Below are 19,893 nucleotides of genomic sequence, written 5' to 3'. Positions count from 1 at the left end.
TACTAATAAGTAACTTCAAGGTAAGAAAAACAGGCTAAAATGCTGGCAAACTTCATGTAGTGCTTTAAACTCAGGGTATTTACTATTTTCCATCAAAATCCTTATTCAGCCTTCATTTAAAAAAAAAAGTGAAGTTGCTTGTAGTTTCATAAAAATATTTGGAAGTGTGAACTCTAAACACTAAATGCTAGCAAGCCAAAAACAAGAACCCAAGATCTGCTATTTTTAAAAATGTCTTTGTTTTTGGGGGGTCTAATACTTTATTTTGAAGACTTGGGGTTGGCAATACTGAATGCAGCATTTAAAAACACTCCAGTGCCCTTGTCACTCTTTTGAATTTCTCTCTTCCTCTCCTATTATTTCTCCCACTGTGTATTTTTAAGCTCTGCATAGAGTTTTTGAGCCCAGAATTTGCGTGAAAGACACCAGACAAACAAAGTTTTGGTACTGAATGCAATGAATGCAATATTTTTATATTTTTAAATAAGTCAAATGAAATATGAGCTATAGAGTGAAACTGGTATCAGGACATGCATTTCAGCCTCACAGTGAATGGCTATTCAGCACAATGTACCATAATTTATTCTGTGTTTGCAAGCTACTGTTTCTCGCATGAAATGGTTGGGTTCTTTCAAGTCTATATTTAAGTACAGATGTGGATCCAGTTGTAGCCAGAAAATCAATCACTTCTTTAGAAAGAGGTAAGAAGTCATTCAAGAGACTGTAGTTACAACAAAAAATAGCATTTGGCTCTAATTTTCAGGGGTTAACAGAAATCACGGCAATGCATAGCTAAGACACAGTAAGTATCAGCATCTATTAAGAGATACAGCAATTATGTCTAAGTAGCAAAACAACAGTGAGATTTCCAGATCTGGAGAAAATCATGGAGTTTCTATTACTAATTAGCTACTTTATACACTGGGTGCATTACCCAAACATAGCCACCAACTGTGCCTTTGATATGCATAAGCAGGAAAGAGGGAGGCAGGGAGGGAGGGAGACAGGCAAAGAGAAAAAGAGAGGGAGCAAGAAAGAGAGCAGCTTTTTTAGGTATTTTTTTCTGCCAGAGATTGTTTCAACCTGCCTGTGTCACCATGCTTAAAAGCTTTGCAGATCAAATCTTTGTGCCAGTCACTCCAGTGCCAGGTATCACCACTTCCTTCAATCAGATTTTGGAATCATCTATTTCAAAGGTAAAAGTTTATTTTCCTGTACATAGTAAAGATCCCACTAGCTAACACATTATTTCACTTAAAAAAAATTACGCTGTGAGCATCTGAGTCTACATATTGTTTGAGGTGGAAAAAATAATTAACAATCAGTCCACTGAAACACTTCCCAATGCAGTAAAAATGCAAAATATTTTATCTAAGTTAAGAACAAAGGTATATATATATGTAAATATTTAGAAGAGTAAATCACTCATTGTTTCTCTCCACAGAACTCATTTAACTGATATATAAGTCTGAAAAGCTAGAAAGAATTGTATAAATTAAGAGCAGAAAAGTTTCTGCCATCTAGCTCTGAGCTTTTTACATTCAGGGGTTATTCTTTTGGATCTTGTACAACTCTAATTCATGAACAATATGTCAAGTGGCTTTGCAGTGAAAGAATAGCATTGTTAATGTAGATGACTATAAATTTCTGTCCGTGGCTAAAGAGAGTTTATGACACTTTTGATATTCAAAACTTCAGGGTTCCTCCTGTTTCCACAAGCATTGCACCTGAACAGGTTTGTGTATTTTGCTGAGAATTGTAATCACCTTGGGGTGATCATGCTTGCTATCCTGATTCCATTTTAAAACGGAAATAAAAGTAATTTCAGATTAAAATAGAAACATGTTTTATAAATAAATATTATATGTATTATAAATATATAAAACATATTAAAAATATCTTATCTCGCTGTCAGTTTTCAAATTCATGCTATTAGATGGTTCTAAAAGCATAAAGGACATCAAAGCTCAGCCTGCAGAAAACCTTGCAGTTGTTCAATACCCATATAATACAATTATATATTTATGCAATGCAATACCCATAAAAACAGGTAATTTATTTATATGGGTATTTAATATAAGACCCATATAAAATCATTCTTTATTGATCTTTATAGAAACATGTTCAAATGAATGTGCATTTATAAAAAGCATCTCTCAAGCACAGTCTGGTCCCAAGTGACTGAATGTTCACACTCATGGCACACCAGTCAAGTCAGTCTTGCTTTTAGCTGATTTTAATCTGAACTGTTTGTATCCGTGGACAAAGGCCCCTTTCAAACAGTGTAGAAAAGCAACATGATTTTTCATTTAAAAAATAAAAATCTATTTTTTAATCCTGACTGACTTCTTAAGAAATAGAAGAGACTCTCTAGGTGACAGAAGCACACTCACTTTGCAAAGACCAGTTTCAAATGCTATGTCCTTTAAGAGGAGAGCTGGCAAAGTGCTTCACTGGAGAGCTTTTCATCCACTTCAGCACAAAGTCATCTTTCTTGGCTCAACTCGTGTCCAGAGTGGTTTGGGTAAGCAGGCTCACTTTGCACTGAAGTGCATTAGGGAATGCTCCTGTAATGGGCTCCCCCAACTGCCCTGTGACTGATCCCTGCAGCTCCTGACAGCAAACACAAGGAAGCAGCAACATTTTCATCTCCCCTGGCTGCAGACAGACATCTGTCTGAGCAATATTTCCAAATGTCAAAAGGCCAACCTATTTCTTAATAGAGCACTGGACACCTGAAAGCTGGTCATGTTTTCCCTTAAGATGTATATTACCAGCTAGGATACAGATTTATTTTTTTTTTTGGACTGTGGCATGCAATTATTACAACAAAATCCAAGTACCAAAGCTGGGTGCGCTGTGCAAAGTCATGTCCCGAATCACTCGAGTGCCAAAACAGGACCACATCAGGAGAAACTGCTGAGCTACTTTCTTCAAAGAGCCTTGTCTCTTGGCAGCTACCTGCAAGAAGAGAGATGTGTCTGACATGGAGACACTTTTATTTCTACCAGAAAGACAGCTTTATGCATATATCCATATATCCACCTTCTCTTTTTATACTGAAAAACTACTTACCACCACCTTCACATTAAAATATACACTACAAATTAAAAAGCCCAAATTCAAAATGGCATTAGACAGAAATCCACCTTATAACCATGGACAACCTTCAGAAAGAGGAAACAATAAAATATTATTCAAGACTGGATCTCCTTTATACATGATAAAAGGACTGCAAAGAAATCTGATCTGATCTTCATCTTAGCCTAATTACTAGCATGTTCCTTCTTGCCTCCTACTCAAGAAAGCAATTTATAATCAATAACGTTTGACCTACACTGCAAATTTGTATTATTTCAAATGAGGTTTAATATTGAATATAAAGTTTTTTGTTCTTTCTCGTTTTTACTTTTGTGAATTCACTTAGTCATTTTTCTAGGAAAAATACTTTCCAGAAAGCACAATTTAGGCATTAACTCTTCAAAAATGTATTTATTATAGCCATATGTGAGTTACTGAATCAACTATTAAAATTAATGTATTAAAATTCATGTCAAGTTCTTCATTAAAATTAACAGCTCTGGCCTGAATTTCAAATTGCATGCTACTGACTAAAAGACAAGCTCCCCAAAACAATCAAAGTATTTCAAATAATCTGGAGAATTATCTGTTTTCTATATGGCTATTTTGCAGCAGACAGAGAGGCAGCAGATTTTGATTTGTTTTGATTTTACTTTTGAGCTCTAACAACTGGAACAAAGAGTTGAAATTCTATCAGAACATCCTACTACGAAGAAGTAAAAGAAGTTAAAATAGTAATTTATGCATTTTCATGCTCTGTGTAAAAATATGGTGATGCCAGATCACTTTTGAAAGTACGTTTTAAAGTTTTGTTAATAGGTTTCTGCATGCACTTGAATTACAATAAAATACAAGTCCTTGGTATTCCATATCAGGTCAAAAGGAACATGAATGTGTCCTTGACTGAATGGTAATGTAGACTTTCATCCTTACATTTGACTGTATATAAGTAAGCTAGCTTAAATATCCTTTTCATTAAAACCTTAAAAGGCTAGGTTATGTTTTTCTTTGCACTGTACCATTAGGAAGACTCTGAATTCATCTCTCCATATCCCTGAAATACTGATTTGATTGGAAACCTCAACCCCGTTCTCTTTTTAATACCATCTTTTGGAATAAAATAAACAAGAGCAGAATAAAGCCAAATCCTGAATGTGAGCAATTCTCCAGGAAAACCGGTGACATTTTGCCAACTACTGCTTTAAACCTGCTCATTACCAACTCCTTTTTTTTTTTTTGGTAATTATTTTTACTTTTTCTGAAAATGTATTACCTGAATAGAGCTCATAATGAACATCAGTGACTCACTCCTCCTTACCAACCTTTACAACACATCTGTCCACCATGGAATCCAGCCACTCGATGTACGACTCAATGGGGGATTGCTCCTCCAAAAGGTGATCAAACTCCTGATACACTACCATGCAAAACAAAACCAAAAAAAAGCCCACCTTAGAACTTGGATTCTGTTTCAAACAAAAGAAAAACAAATCACAAAAGGCTATCAAAGAATCACGAGTTTATGGTATATTTTTTATAATAGATTGCTTAACTGAAACAAATGCATCTTTCTTGCTGCTGACCCAAAAAGTTTGCTGGGTCTTTTATTTTGTTTATGCTGAAAGTGATGCAGTCATTTAAAGTGTTATTTTAATGTGAGCCAATCAGAAGCTATTTTTTAAAATTAGTGGTTTTATTTATGTTGTCTGCTGTGCCCAGAAGTGAAATGTTTACGGTGTTCTCTATGAAGAGTGAGAAACTACGCCTTGACCCCAGTGATGAAAAAATGTCACGCATGAAATTGATTTAGAAATGCATAAAGAATCTTCAAGGCACCAAGTGAATGAGTATTGTTGATAGGGCGCTCATCTGTATAATGCTTTAGTTGCAAAATCATGATTTAACTGCTGCAAATCATCTATTTGCAATGCCAGACACACACACACAAAGAATGTCCATAAACTTCTCCTTCTTCAAAACAAATTACTATCCGTGCAGAAATGCTCATTATCAAGAAGAGTTTGTAAATAGAAACCTGTATACATTTTGATTTTTTCCAAGTACACATATTAATATTTTAGTACAAAAAGTTAAAAGAAGTCATTCGGCTGCAGTCCTTAGAACTTCAAGTCTCGTTTATGTATGAGAACCAATGGCTGGAAGACAAAGAATCACGTGCTTTGACACCGCAACAAACTATTCATCAGCTCGGCTAAGATATATGGCTCAGTAGGTCAAGAAGAAAGACACTTTCTGCCTGCTGTGTTACAGGATGATTTCAATGTGCTAAGCAATTCTATTTACAACTAATTATAAATAACAGGAAGAAGGAATTCTCTCCATAGGAAAGATAGTGAAAAGGGTGGAGGAGGCAAAGTGTAGAGATGATAGCTAGGGAAATGAGACAGAGAGGATATCCAAAAATAATGCAAAGAACAACCTCCCTGATCCTGTTGGATCAGGAGGATGAGCAGGAATGCATTTGCTGACTACAACTGACTACAACTTTATTTAACTGAGACTTGGAAAGGCTGAGTTACCAGAAACATTAGTTGAGAAAGAAGGGAAATGATGTTTGGACCACCCTTATCTTCTTTCATTCTTTTATTGAGTGGGAAACCTCCCTTCATTCAGAACAGGATCACAGAGAAATCTAAATGTTGTCTCCTTACCTGAGTATTTGGCTGGACAAAAACTGCCTGATACAACAGATGAAGTAATTCATCAATATCATATGCTGTGCAAAGAGGGGAGCAAGAGCAGAAAAACAAATCAGTTGCCTGCTTTGCTGCTGGAGCAATGCAACTGTGTACAACACCCTATTTGAGAAAATCAGATGTTTAGCCTTGAGCAATTGTTAAAAATACCTCAACAGGATCTGAGAATGAGGGAATAAAGCAGAAATCATGCCAGAGATAGGTAGTCCAGCAGAACAGGAAAGAGGTTCTCCTATACCCAGTGATTTTTCTGTTTCTCTCTGTTTACAGGCTTATAAACAATGTTTTTTTTTCCCTTTAGTTCTAGTAGCTGAAATTGTACTTCCTTGATTATTAGTAACAAAAGTATGAAAACAGGCCTTTAATTGATGCCATGTAAGTCATACAAGGCATAGTAAAAAAATCTTTGGTCAAGTAGAATAAACATCAAAGATGGGGAAAAAAAATATCTAAGTTCTAGAATATTCTCTATATGTATCTGAACACCTCATTGGCATCCTATCTCATGCAGCTATTAGCTTACTATTCTGACTAACTTCTTATTGGACTATATAGGCCTAAAATGCAAAAAAACCTTGCACAAATCCAACAGCATTCAGGAAAATTCAGTTTGATTTCATTACACTAATGCTACATACACAAGAAGATTCCTTAAACATTAAGGATATTCTGAATGGCAGCCAAAATGTTGCTGCTACTAGTGAGTATAACTTTGAAAACTTTTTTTTGACCAGCAGTAGGATGTTGGATAGGTCTTGAAAACATAACAGACGACAGAAGGATTCACTCAGCTTTTGGACTTCGGTGTCACTGTATGCTACCGAAGTTTGCTGCCGGGTCAAGTTCCTATCTCCTCAAAAGGGAAGAGGGCCATGAGATGAATCAAGGGTTAAGAAAAAGAGGAAAGAATAAGAACTTCTCCCTGGAAAACAGAACTAGCAGAGAATGCAAGGCCCATCCCTGAGCCGAGGAGAAGAATTCAAGTGTTAACACGGTGGGATGACTGCCAAAGTCAACCTTGTAGAGTCCAGGGTACATGTGAAGGTGTCACCCCTTGTCTTCCCAGCCACTCTGTGAAAGAGTTGCCTCACTAGCAAACCTACCCTTCCTGGGCTCCCACAAGTGGTTGCCTGGGTTGTGCCCTGTTCAGGCAGATTCTGGGTAAAAGATGGCTGGTCCCCCTCAGGAGAGGGATGGCAATACAGCAGGTGGGTTCACAGGAAGTGAGGTTATGTGAAGGATGTTAAAGACAAAGCTATGTTGCCTCAAAACAACAAAACTCAGTGTGCTTCAGGTTACACCTGAGCTTATAACTATGCAACACTTCTGGATGATGGAAGGAATATTTTGTATTTGCAAAAGATCTTGAATTGTAAAACCAGTTGCCAAGACCTCCAAAGTCAATTTCAAGCCCATACCCTTCACTGTACTAGACAGAAGCTAAATCAGCCAATGAGCTTGTCCCATATGGGGCTTCTATGTAGTCATAGAAGTTGAGGGCAGAAACTTATCCCATCAAATGCTCTTGGTTATGAAAACACTGTGTAAAAAGGAGCTCTTTATAAGCAAGTTTACAAGGGACTCAAATACACAACCACTTAAGTGTCAAAGCCATTCAAAAGACAATTCTCCAGCAGTTCTACGGCAGGAAAGATTGGACTTCCACATATTCAATGGTTAACTCACAAATTTAGTTTGCTCAGGTTCATGTTAAAAATCCTACTGAATTTGGGTGTAAGTTTTGTGCCATTGGGTTCTAGAAAGGTTCTGGGTACTAGAAAGGAAAGCATCAAGGAGCGGTGGCCAGATCTATGCCCCAAAACATAAGACCTCGACAGGGCTTTGCCTTAGGTTTTGGTAAATGTCTATATTTATCTTAAGCCTCCAAGCAAACCAATGGCTGCAAAACCAGCACTACTTTCTCTGAGCTTTGTTTGCAGCAGGAAGCCAAGTTCACCTGGCTTTATTTGAAGATTCTGCTCTTACATTGTATGATGAGCTTTCTGTGTTCCTCCCGTGAGTCCTCCATAGTATAGAGGGTTTGTTTGGTAATGCTATTCAGATCCACATTCCTCCAGTCCTCCAGCATTTGAAATGTGATGTCTGCACTGTGGATCACTGTTCTTGATGCCTGTAATCCAATCCAATCTATTCATTAGTTCATGCTTTATTAGGTTAAAAAATAGGCTTTATCCCCTTTTACGCTTCCTTAGCTGGGCTCACTAAGTTGATTCTCCTCATGGACCCCCACCCACCAGCTTGATGTCTTATGGACATTACAGGGCTCTCTAACAACAGAACTCTTCAGTCATTTTGCCTACTTTAATCAACAGCAAGTATTTTGACTGCATCCACCACAATCCCTAATGAGCAGCACTAGTCTGATGCTGCCATTGCTAGGCCCCTCAATCTCTAACAGCTCTACTGGTTTTCATTTCAAGCCTCAGTTCAGAACAAAAAAAGCAACAAGAAAAATCAAACCAATACCAAACAAACAAACCCCACTCAGGTTTGCACCCTCCCCTCTCCCAATCTATGAAGACTCTCATTCTTCCCTCAGCCACATGAAAAGGTTAAAGCTCCTTGGCCTCCTCATCAGATCCGTGTCTTGGCTGGTTGAGACAGCGATGTGCTGTTGGTAATGGGGAGGATGGACTGAGAGTAAAGGAAGTGACACAAGGCCATGGTCATGTACACACATCTCTCTAAGTTAAGCAGAGATGATAACACACACACCAAGGTTATCAGCTTTCCCAAGGGAGTGATGCACTTGAAGATTCCTTCTTCTAGGAGCTTTGATCCCAGGTTTGATGCAGAAGGTTTTGATTTCTTTATCTTTGTATCCTCTGAATTGCTATGGACCTCCAGAGTTCAGTTATGATCTATGGTATTTGGGGGAAGGCAGCACGAGTGTCTCTGTCTCCATCACTAAAATAATGGTGGCAGAAACCTACCAAAAATTCCTTGCAGGAGTTTTTTTTTATTTCCCTAGAGCTTCTGTCTGTGGGTTTCACCCCACAGGGGGTTAACCTGGGGTTTTGGATACACCTCCCAAAAGTGCAGCTTTCAGGTGACAGGGAAAAAAACTATCCCCTCCAATACATGGATGAAACAGTAATTAATTCAATGCATTCTCTCCCTTTTTATACTACACAGAATTTGGCTTCATGACTTTTTACAGGTAATTTGGATGTAAGCTGATGAAAACGAAACATTTTGGAGCAGCTTTTATATTCACTTGCTATGGTTACAGGAACATGTCTATTTAAAACCCAGTTCAGCTGTTTTCCCTTTTATGAATTTGCATTTGATTTATAATATACAATTATACTTGGAATGTATTGTTGGGCATGTAGAAATTTTTCTTGCTTTGCAACTGGCCTAATACAAACTGCATTTATTATTAAATAAATTGAATGTCTCATTTATTTCCTGGAAATGAACCATTTCTTCAAATCAAATAATATAACTTTCATAAAAGTACCCTGCTGAACTTAATGATCAGGGGTTGCCAGTTGTCTAGAAAGGCTTTTTTCAATGATTACTTTTTGATTTTGTAGAGGTGGCCACAACAAATATTGGAGACAAACTGCTAATGTGATCTTCTTCTCTGAATAAAATCCAACCTGTCAATTCATAAAATTATTTGAAAAGTCAGTAAAAATGGCATTAATTAAACTTGGGTAAGTGAAATACTTACTTGGCAGAGATGATTTAGGGATGTCTGTCGCCGTAGTATTTGTGAGAATCTTCTGGACACTGCAGGAAAGAAGAAATACATATTAATATACTGTGCTAAATAAGGATAATTACTTCAGAAAGTATTAAATTAAACAAGAACAACCAAAAAAATATATCCAGTATCCTATACAAAATTGTGGCTACATAAAATGTGCTCAACTAGCTCAGTTTTAACTTAATTTAAACCTTGACCTAAACCCTTAAATCTGGATGCTCAATCAATTTTACAGAGGCATATTACAAGCAATTATTTATAGATGCTGTGAATAATGAGATGACAAGAGAAACAGAGGACAATGGAAAGCTTTTCTTGCTCAGCATAGCAAATTTTCTCTTGCTACACAAAGGAACTGGAGAACAGAAAGAACTATTTAATAGAAAGAAAAATGTTGGTGCAAGAGTAAGTGCACATAAAATAACAAAACTATTTCCATTATGTGTGCAAATGAGAAGAGGTTTCAGGTGGAATTTGATCAAAGTTTCTGAAAGCAATTGCATGACGTACTAATACATTATGGGCTGAAATGGTCCATAGTTGCTAGTCCTCTGTTCCCAGTTTAGCTCTTTGCAAGAGCTTGTATTAGGATATTTCCTATTCTTGGAAAATGAGCTTTTAAAATGTTGCATTTTGCATATTTTTTGTCCGAAATTGGCAACTTAGGAACTACAAAAATGACCAAAAGCTTGCAGTTCCTCCTGTCAGTACTTCCACTGGCTGTGTACCCTATCACAAATTCTGATGAGGGGGAAATAGATGCAGAAGCAACAAAGGCTCATGTAAAAGGCAGGGTGCACACAATATTTTCCTTATATCAAAAGGACCAGATTTTCAGATCTATCCAAAGACATGTTAGATGTGGTCACAGAGTGAGCTTTCCCTCCATACTGTACATAAAGACAGTTAAAAAGTATAGCTTGAGAATGCCTAGAGAGTGCACTGTCCATCTCTTTCTGTCTGCCTGCAAGATTGGCAAAGATTTTGCTGTTGAAGATTCCCAATGTTTTTGAACAGAAAAAGATGTGATAAAGCATATTCTCAGTTCTGACTGCTTAATTTTTAAAATAAATTAGCAAACAATTCAAACCCACCCTGAAATTAGTTGTTCCAACTTCCATCCTGACTGTTCTCAGTAACATATACACCTAATTTTCCACGCTGATCAAAATAGTTAATCCTTCTCCTAAATTAGTTTTTTTTTTTCCCCTTTAACTTTGTGGTGTGGAATTTAGTGCTCATGAAAGGCAAAGAATTGAGAGCTGTGAAATAAAGCAGGCTTTATCAATAGGTGATGTGCACTGCAGGCATCTACAAAGCACGTCTGAAAAGGACTAGTGCCCTTTCCTGTGGTGACAGGGTAATTTGATCTCCTTCATTTCTAACTCTGGCACTTTTTTGAGTAAGGGCCTCAAGCTGTATTCAAATTCTGCTAGCTTAAAGGTTTGTTTAATAATTTTCTTTGCCTAATATCACCCTTAGTGTTTGCTTACTATCAACAAAATTAATTTCTTATCAGAATCTACAAGAAAGAAAAAGAAATTCTCATTTTGAGCAGTGCCTTATTTCACTAAATGAGATTGGTTCTCATTGGCAAGTGGAGATTCTAAGTGAATGCAAGATTTATAATGATGACAGATTTTAATTCCCAAAGAACACTAGTCTCACTTCCAATTAATTTGTAATCAATAAACATTGTCTGTCCAAGTTTAACAGGAGAGAGATTGGGCAATACATACACTCAAATTTGATATTTCGTAGGTTTTCTGGCAAATCATGGAGAGCTACTTTCAGCCACTCATCCAGTTGCTTTGCAAACTTTCGGATCACCTGTGTCAAACTGAAAAAGGGAATCACAACATCACATCATGTTTACTCTGTGCATTGTACTGTAAAAGCTGTGAAGGTGTGAAGACCATGAGTCATTTATTTACAACTCATTATTATGCAGAGTTGCTAACATATTTTGGTTTGTAGGCCTGAGGAAAAGCTTCTGACAACTTTTGCAAGAAAAGCAAAATTTATCACCATGTTCAAAACCTCCCATCTCTGTACAGCATTGCTTTGATACTTACCAACAGTATTTTTACTTTAAATAAAATCATTCCCACTCTCTACAAATATGAAATCACAACTGTTTAAAGACGACAATAAACCAAGCTTTGGATTTCATCTCGGTTGTGCCCACATTTATACAAATGTCCAGGGGGATATTCAAGTGGAGCAACAACCAGCTCTGCTGCAGGCCAGAACCAGTCAGTGACTGATGATGATGATGATGATGGGGGGAGGAATTTTCAGGCCAAGCCCACACAGGTGGGGAACTGGGGGTGGAGCAGGACCTGCCTGCTTAGCCCTGCAGAGGACTGGAACTTCCCCAGAGAAGTGAAATTTCCCTCTTCTTTCTTGCTACCCTTTCCTGCTGGTTCTATCATTTCCTGTTAAACTTGGAAGGCAGCTCATTCTGCCCTTCTTGTTGGAATCCTCAGTAAAAAATGTCAATTCCCAGGAGCAGTTGTGGAGTGCTGTGCAGAGGATCCTAAGAGTTCGTTCTGACAGACAAAGCTGCACAGCCCGTAGCAATGCTAGAAATGCACAAATGAGAGAGAAAAGATACAAGGAACTTCCCCCTTTCAACCAAGAAAAGGTTTCTGTTTGTACTCCTAGCACACTGCACGGACAACAGAGGTGGTAAAATAAACATGGCCATAGACTTGCTCTGCTCCACAAAAACACCCAAAGAGAACAGGGATGGATGACAACTGCTGGGCTCACTAAAAAGTGCCTTTTCTGGATAGCCAGAATTTGTTCCCAGGAAGTATCTCAGAGGATTCTGGCTGAGTCAGCAAGATTTCCTTCGGGAGCTTCCATTGCAATGAGACCCTTCTTCACCCCCTCCAGTGCAGGCTATGGCTTAATAGCCACAATCTGGCCCTTTATATGCATTACAAAAGTCTATATTCACACTCAAGTCTCTCCTTATTTGCTATGAAAGAACTAAGCAGCTTGAGAAAAGGACTGCTGTTCTGTTTAATCCTTCCAATGAAATAGATTTGGGGGGGGGGGGGGGGGGTGAGGGGCAAAGCCTGTAAAAATGTACATGTTTTATCAAGAACAGCCCATGCTCATAGCAGATTTCTTGTGTAAAATATGTTCACTTTAGCAGATTTGAAATGCACCTAGGAGAGCAGGACAACATCATGAAAACATTTTCCTTGATTAGAGACACTTTAAAATCTTAAGGACTAAACACACAGTTCCAGTAAAAAAACTCCTAGAGTTTCTTCTTAATTCTTAACAAATTACTCAATGTCAAGAGCACATCAGTCAAATAATATTAAAAGGGTACAGGACTATTTAGAAAAAGATGTCTTCCTGATGTCCATACAAGTAAAACTAGAGAGGGAAACATGTTGGCTGCACTCAGTGATTACACTTTTTGCTGTGGATTGTTGATCTCTGTCCTGCTTTACCTCTGTGAACAGGAATGCTTGGACTCACATGAATGCCAGGTAGGAAGAGACCAGCTGAAATCTACCACATGGATTGGAATAGTGAATTTAGTTTGGGTTTAGCTGAACATGAAGAAAACAAGAAGAAGTTGGTGTCCTTCATCACATAAAAACCCCCAACTCTCTAAGTTTTTCATAATACAAGTCTTGTTAAAATCAGAACATCTTTCCAGGAGCATGTAAGCTCTTCAACTCCTTTCAAATGACACTGTGATTTAAGTCAGAAAATGGGTTTCAGCAAGCAGCTCTCTGAGAAATGGTGTCATTCTTGAAGAAAATAAATGCAACAAAGACTGCTGAGCTAGAAGGGGTCAGTTACCTGTCAGGTAAGGCCTGTAGTACTGTGGGCATCAAAACTCCAGAAATTGCCTTGTACAGAATTGAGTCACAAACTCCCACTATATTCACTACAGTTGAAGAGCCCAGTACGGGCAGCATGTGAGGAGGCATCCCTTGCCAAAAGTGCAGAAGAAAACTTTGAACCTGCAATCACGAGAAGAAGCAGGAATGTTAAAATTAAAATAATCAAAGGCCACAAATTCTCTTTAAGTGACCCTGCTTACACAGCATTTGTTTTAGTCCCAGAGCCGGGCAACACAGGCAGGGCACGTTCCTTAACTGGACAGGCTCATACTGTAACACAGCACACAACAGGATAATCATCCAAAGGGTGAGGAGACACTCGGGGCTGGTGACAGGGAGTCTTTGTGTCACTGCAGAAGAAACACCCATGGGAATCATGGTATTTTTACCTTCCATCAGTGGCTGATGAGTTTAACTCTTTGGCTTCCACATGTCAAACCTTTTTCTCTCTCTTTGCACTCTGTCTCAGTGTACAAAGGAATGCAATCTAGGCTTTGGTGGAGGGAGGGAGGGAGGGAGAGAAGGAGAGGAGGATAGTAAATTACTTGCATGGGTCAATAAACCATTTTATGCCTTTGCTTTGGAAAGAAACACTACACTTTTGGATTTTATCTTTCCTCCACTATGAAGGAAAGTGGGGAAAAAATGAAAAAAGCCAAAAAAAAAAAAGAAAAAGGAAAATAGGGGAGAGATTTCAGACACGGCAGAATATACCTCTGAAAATTCTAATGTAGGAAATAAAGGTGTTATTCAGAGAATGACATGATCAGTTCCACAGGGGTCAGAACACCAACACTCATGTACAATAACTTTCTGCATACAATCTGTAGTGAACTAAGCAACTGCACCACATGTAGCAAAGAGTATTTGCTGTTTAGATGTTGCTTCTGCTCAGCCCCTTCCTTACCACAGATCCTGATAAACCTAATAAAATCCAGTGTCTTGCTCTTAAGAAACTGTTCTGAGACTTGCCCAGCTAAATTTCCAGAATGTGTCATGTATTTTTCATACGTGGAAACTTCTAGGCTCAGTACAATGGTGCAAAACCAGCTTTAAACCAGAAGAGTATAAGAATTAAGCAGTAAGAAGAGGAAAAGTAAGGATTTTTTCCCATTGTTCCCATTGAAAACAGAGTCAAAAGACCCATTTCCTTTGATTTTTTTTTTCCCCAGGATCTAAATATCATGTTTGGATCATGTCCTCAGTATCTCTATTGCCAGATTTGTTATCCTAGATAAGAAGCCATCTTCCCATGTAATATAAACCTGCTTGCATTCCAGTTTTATTTTTCAGCTCTGATTACAGAGCTGTCTCGTGCACTGCCAGAAACCTCTCAGATTCAGTCAGATATGAACAGGTCCAAGTCTTATCTATCTCTAAGAGATGGTATTAACTGCTGAGCAGTGTGTCTGTGTGTTCCTAGCTGTACTGCAGTACAGCTGAGCAACTGGAGACTCCAGCTATGGCTCTCTGGGATATTTGGGAGGCTGTAATCCCCCCACCACTATGCATCATTGTGAACAGACCAGCAGAGCCCACTGTTGTTGCTGTGACACCTGCTCTGGCTCTGCTGAGCACTCAGAGGCATTCCTTCAGACAGTTCAGTCCCAACAAAAAGCTTCAAAAAGTTGTGGTGGACACACTTCTCGAGTTGTAAGTACTGGATTGCCCAACATCTTGTAAGGGGATATTGCTACCTTAATCCTGCTGGACAACAGAGAGCAAAAACATTCTCATTGCTTTTGTTCCTCCAGCTCACCCAGTAAGTGAGATTTCGTGCTATCAGTCACATATTAGATACTCAAGTACAGATATTGTTCCTGAAAAGCACTGAGTAATACAAACCCCCACGTCTGTAATATAACATACAAAATAAGGTCTCAAATCCACTGATATCTTATGTATCATTAACTGCAGCTGCAGTTTCTAACCATACCTCATCAAAGTTTGCTCTTATTACAGTGTCTAGTATCCTCTGACAGTGAGTCCTATACATCATAATAAAGGTAGAAACCTGAAAAAGAATGAGGGAGACACAAAAGGTCATTCTGCTTTAAGAAATCCAACACAGAACATAGAAGAAGCAAGTTTTTTCCTTATCTATGTGCAACCACAAAAATAATGAAATCAGTTAAAGTGTGTTTAGATTAGCTGTAAAATGAGTTTTCTTAAAAGTAAATTCTCCCTTTGAATTCATGGATTTTTCTGTCAATAGGATTCTTCAAATGTAAGAGGAGCAAAAAGCCTCAGTGAGATCAAAGACGAGAATGTGGCCCTAATTAGGACATAAAGAACTAAAAAACCCTATTCTTTTGTCCACTTCACATTGATACTACACATGTGAATAGAACCAGAAACCTAGCAAGCTCAGCCAAGAGGAGCCAGAGCATTTTTGTCATATGTGCATACAGGATTTTCTGAATTTCTACTCTAGAAGAATAAGAAATGCACTAAGTCCCTCTCTGCTCAAAAAAGCATTAGAACTGTTTGTCAGTTTGCCATCAAGTGTGTTCACAGATTAGAGGGATGTGACATATTTTAAAAGTTGCCCTTGAACATCACATAGAGTTGCCCTGCTATATGTAATGTAACTTTTTAAAAAATGTGCACAGGCATTAGAAGTATTGTACAGATGATACTGTCAGCTCCCCTTTTTAAGGGAAGTTATTTCTTCTTATTAGATGAAGTAATTCAGTCCCCCATAAATCAAGTCAAAGCATTATTAAACTTACTCTAGTTTAAAGTCTTTATATATTAGACAAAGCTTTCATCCAGAGCAGGGAAAAAAAAGAAACCAAGACAAGCTGAGAAAAGATTTCCAAAGTGTTACCTTCTCCTCTGGCAGACTGGCTGGCAGATTTAGATCTTTGACATTTGGAAACTCTGGCAGCAATGTTCCCAGTTTGGATCGTGGTGAATACGCCACTGTCTGTTTGGTTACTTCTTTTTTTCCTGTTTCGTTGACCCAAGCTGCTCCTTTTTTAGAATACATCACATCATAATACTGGGAGTTTTCTTTCACTGCAATTCCATAATAATGGTACCTGATACATAGAGATGTGTATTTTATAAAGCAGATTGTTTGAAAATTAAAGAGAAATATATGGAGGCAAGGGAAACTGATAATGCAAATGTTTTCTACAGCAAATTATTTCTGTAGCAAATTAGACAGAGCAATAGTTTATACATTAATAATAAGCATTGATTCAGCAGCAGAATACTGTGGTAATATATTGAGCTTCCAATTTTCATTCCTTGTGGTAAAAGTAAGGTGACTCTGTTGTAGGGGAGGAAAAATATGTTCTTCCATTTTTGAACGTCTTAGTGAAAAGAAAAAGCATCCTACAGCTGCTTGTTGGCAGAGCTCTGCTGTGCAGCTGCTCCTTTAGCTCAGCAATAAGCAGAGGTACAGACCCTCTGGAGCAGCTCTTCTGCTGTTATTTCAGCTCCCTGATTCTCAGGTTGTTGAGGGCTGGTTTGGTCCCTGAAAAGCACAAGTCTTTATTGCAAACAAATTAACCAGAAATGTTCCAGAAAATAAAAACATTTTAACGAAAAGGGGGGGAGGGGTGGGGAAGGCTTATGCTGGAAAGCAATGAATGGAAGGAAATGTACAATTCCAATTATTTGCTGCATACCCTAGCATCAGCACTGGGCTTTAATTAGCAAGGGACAGCAGTACCTCTCTGTGAGACCACACTGGGAATTACAGTGAGGCTGTGCTTGATCTTACAGCACAAGCTTGTGCTACCACTCAGCTTTATTGTAGGTGCTGGTGGAAGCACTGGTTATCAAGCACAACTTTTGTATCAAAGCAGCAGAGATTTTCTCTTAGTCCTTCTGTAATTTCCTAACTTTTATTTCAGTTTCTCAGCTGCAGGCACCCAACCCATCAGCTAAATTAGGAGTGATTACAAAAGGCATCACAAGATTGCATTGCTGGTATACTTTTGCTTCAGCCAAATCCTATACAGACTTTCCAATAATCCTCCTCTTCTCTCCTTATAACCTGTAAGATCATCATGAGATTCTGTCCTCTGGACCCCACTGTGATGGCACAAGAATTTTCTATCTCTGAAAGCTTCTTTGACTCTTCAGTCAGTTACTATTTCAGACTGCTGCCACCACATCTGTTCATTCAAATAGACACAAATTCCCTTGAGGCAGTTCTACAAGGGTCATCAATGAAATTAATTGAAGAGTAGCATGTAAATGACGGTAGCTTAAACTAATCAGTGACTTTTCCTTTTTCCCCTCAGTCATTCACCCACAGATCAGTGCATATCATAATCCCCAGCAGAAAATAGTGGCCAAACACCCAAACTTTTCTATCAGCACACCTGAGAGCTGAGAGGAGGCCTGGGGTGTTGTGGCAAATTTCTAGTATGTGGTTCCTGGCCACACCCACCGAGAACATTCCCTATTTTCCATTAAAAATAAAAGCTATCTTGAACTCAACATTGAATAATCCAAGTGACATACCTTAAAACATTACACTGACATGGTATGAACGAAATTTCCTTAGAAAGCAACTGTATTGGCTCCAAATTTTTCCATCAGAGCTTCGGTAAAAACATGCATTCTATACAAGAAACCAGCCTCCAGACTGTTCCTAACCTGTTACAGGTAACTAATGGTGAGGGGCTACAACACCAGCTGTAGAAGTTTGTGGGTTTTTTTGTTTGTTTGTTTGTTTTTTAGCTTGAATGGTAACACCTCCAGCTCTTGGTTTAAGTGCCCAGTTTGGTTCCTGGCAGCTGCCAGATGAACATTGCATATACGAGCCATAAAACTCACACATGGCCTGTGTGCTCCATCTGGGGTAGGGGAACCCAAAAGGAAATGCTGTGGGGAGCCAGCAGCACAAATTGCTCAGGGAAGGGTGGGAAGAGGGGAAAAAGAGCAAAACTGAAAGGCTTGTATCCTTTAAATAGACATCAGTCTTGTATCAAATTTTGTCTTAAATCAGAGCAGGAAAAAAAAACAAGCCTGGAAAATGTAGTAGAATTTTACTGCACAGTGATTAATTCCTGGTATATTTCACTTAAAGAGGTGAAATGAAAGAGGTTTCTGTGTAGTTTCAAGATCATATAGACAACAGTAGCAAAATTAACTCCAAAATTTTTCTACATAGTTCTACTTTCAGTAATTTTACTATCCCAAAGGGCAAAAGCTCACTGAAGTAGTTTATACAGATTCTTTTCCAATTACTTTTTTGTATTTCTATCAGGAAAAAAAATCAACTTAGTTGAAAGTTTGATATGTAGAAGAATAACATGCAGACAACAAAATCTTTTTTGTGTTAAAGTGAAATACTTTTTACCCTGATTGATCTGTTACGTACAGCACTCCTTTAAAGAAAGAAGAAAAATTCCCTTCACACCAGGTAGCTTCCACTGGTTTAACTCACATCTTGTGTACCAAATTGAAGAGTTTCAGACTACAGTAGAGAAAGAAATTGGCTTTTATGTTCAGCTGCCTTCTCACAGCTCACCTGTGGTGGAACTGTTTTTAAGCTCAGTGCAACAGAGAGCAGCTGCACGCTCACATCAATAAACCAGCTGCAAAACAGAAAGCTCACAACTGATGAGCAAGAGTACAGCACCACTGTAGTTCTGAACTTTGTAACGTTACAAGGCAGCCATGCTATAAAAAAGACTGAAGGCAGAACAGTGTGAAGTCAGATAATCTTAACCACTTCTACGGCTGAATTTCCTTTGGCACTGGCAGGGAAGTGGAACGAAAATAATACAGGCAGCAATCGGTCAGCACAGTTGGTGATAAAGGGACTGAAGTGTTAATGTCTAAAGTAATTTCTTTATGTAACGCTCAACTGGAATGCAGTCAGATGTTTCTGAAAACAAAACCAGAGCTCAGTTACAGCTGTGCTGGGTCTACCAAGGAGAGCATTTATCTTAAGGTATAGCATGCAGGTATTCTCTCTGTGTATGACAGAAGCCCCTTATTTGCTAGGTAGGGAGCAGAACTATTTTGAGTGGTATGAAAAGAGTGTGTGACCTGAAAGCTGCTCTGACAGGCAGGCAGGTTAGGGGGAAATTGTGCAACAAATATTAAGTCTCAGTGAGAGTAAAGAGACAGCTTTTGGAGGTGCAAGACACTCCTAGTCAGCAGATCAAGTGTGTCTTGCCCTCTGAGAGGCTCCTGGAGCAGTGGAGGAGCCCCGGTTGGGAAATAAAGCAGTGCTCACTCCTTTCTCTAAATGAAAGGACAAGTAACAAAAGTTGTAGCTGATGCCAGAATGATTTGATGGCCAATAAGGGCTACTCATATGAATGTGTCCACAAAGCAACTTGTACACACTTTCACTCCATCTTTCTGAGCCTCCACAAAGCTTATATTCAGTGCTAAATCCTGACTCTCTGACTATTGTCCTATCACGTTTTCCTGGTATGCTGTTGGGCTAGCTCAGAATTTCCACCTGAGAGATTTCTGGTGGCTTTGGTCAGTGATGCTATGACAACAC

The 19,893-nt window shown here is 38.5% G+C and overlaps 1 protein-coding gene across 8 annotated transcripts in view; it reads right to left on the bottom strand.

The window, feature by feature from the left end:
• Positions 1–19,893, bottom strand: part of RFX4 (regulatory factor X4) — an 89,574-nt gene that overhangs the window by 22,229 nt on the left and 47,452 nt on the right. For all 8 annotated transcript variants that reach the window (XM_086887209.1, XM_086887205.1, XM_086887207.1 and 5 more), the window contains 8 exons: positions 16,240–16,453; positions 15,346–15,423; positions 13,366–13,529; positions 11,274–11,374; positions 9,499–9,557; positions 7,785–7,929; positions 4,404–4,498; positions 2,844–2,961 (listed from right to left, as the gene is read on the bottom strand). In XM_086887209.1, the coding sequence (XP_086743335.1) occupies positions 2,844–2,961; positions 4,404–4,498; positions 7,785–7,929; positions 9,499–9,557; positions 11,274–11,374; positions 13,366–13,529; positions 15,346–15,423; positions 16,240–16,453 (974 nt within the window). The remainder of the gene's footprint in view (positions 1–2,843; positions 2,962–4,403; positions 4,499–7,784; positions 7,930–9,498; positions 9,558–11,273; positions 11,375–13,365; positions 13,530–15,345; positions 15,424–16,239; positions 16,454–19,893) is intronic.

This window comes from Cyanistes caeruleus, chromosome 4, assembly GCF_971803275.1.
Source record: "Cyanistes caeruleus chromosome 4, bCyaCae1.hap1.1, whole genome shotgun sequence".
NCBI lineage: Eukaryota > Metazoa > Chordata > Aves > Passeriformes > Paridae > Cyanistes > Cyanistes caeruleus.
Note: the sequence above shows the minus strand (reverse complement) of the source record. Positions and strands in the feature narration are given on the sequence as shown.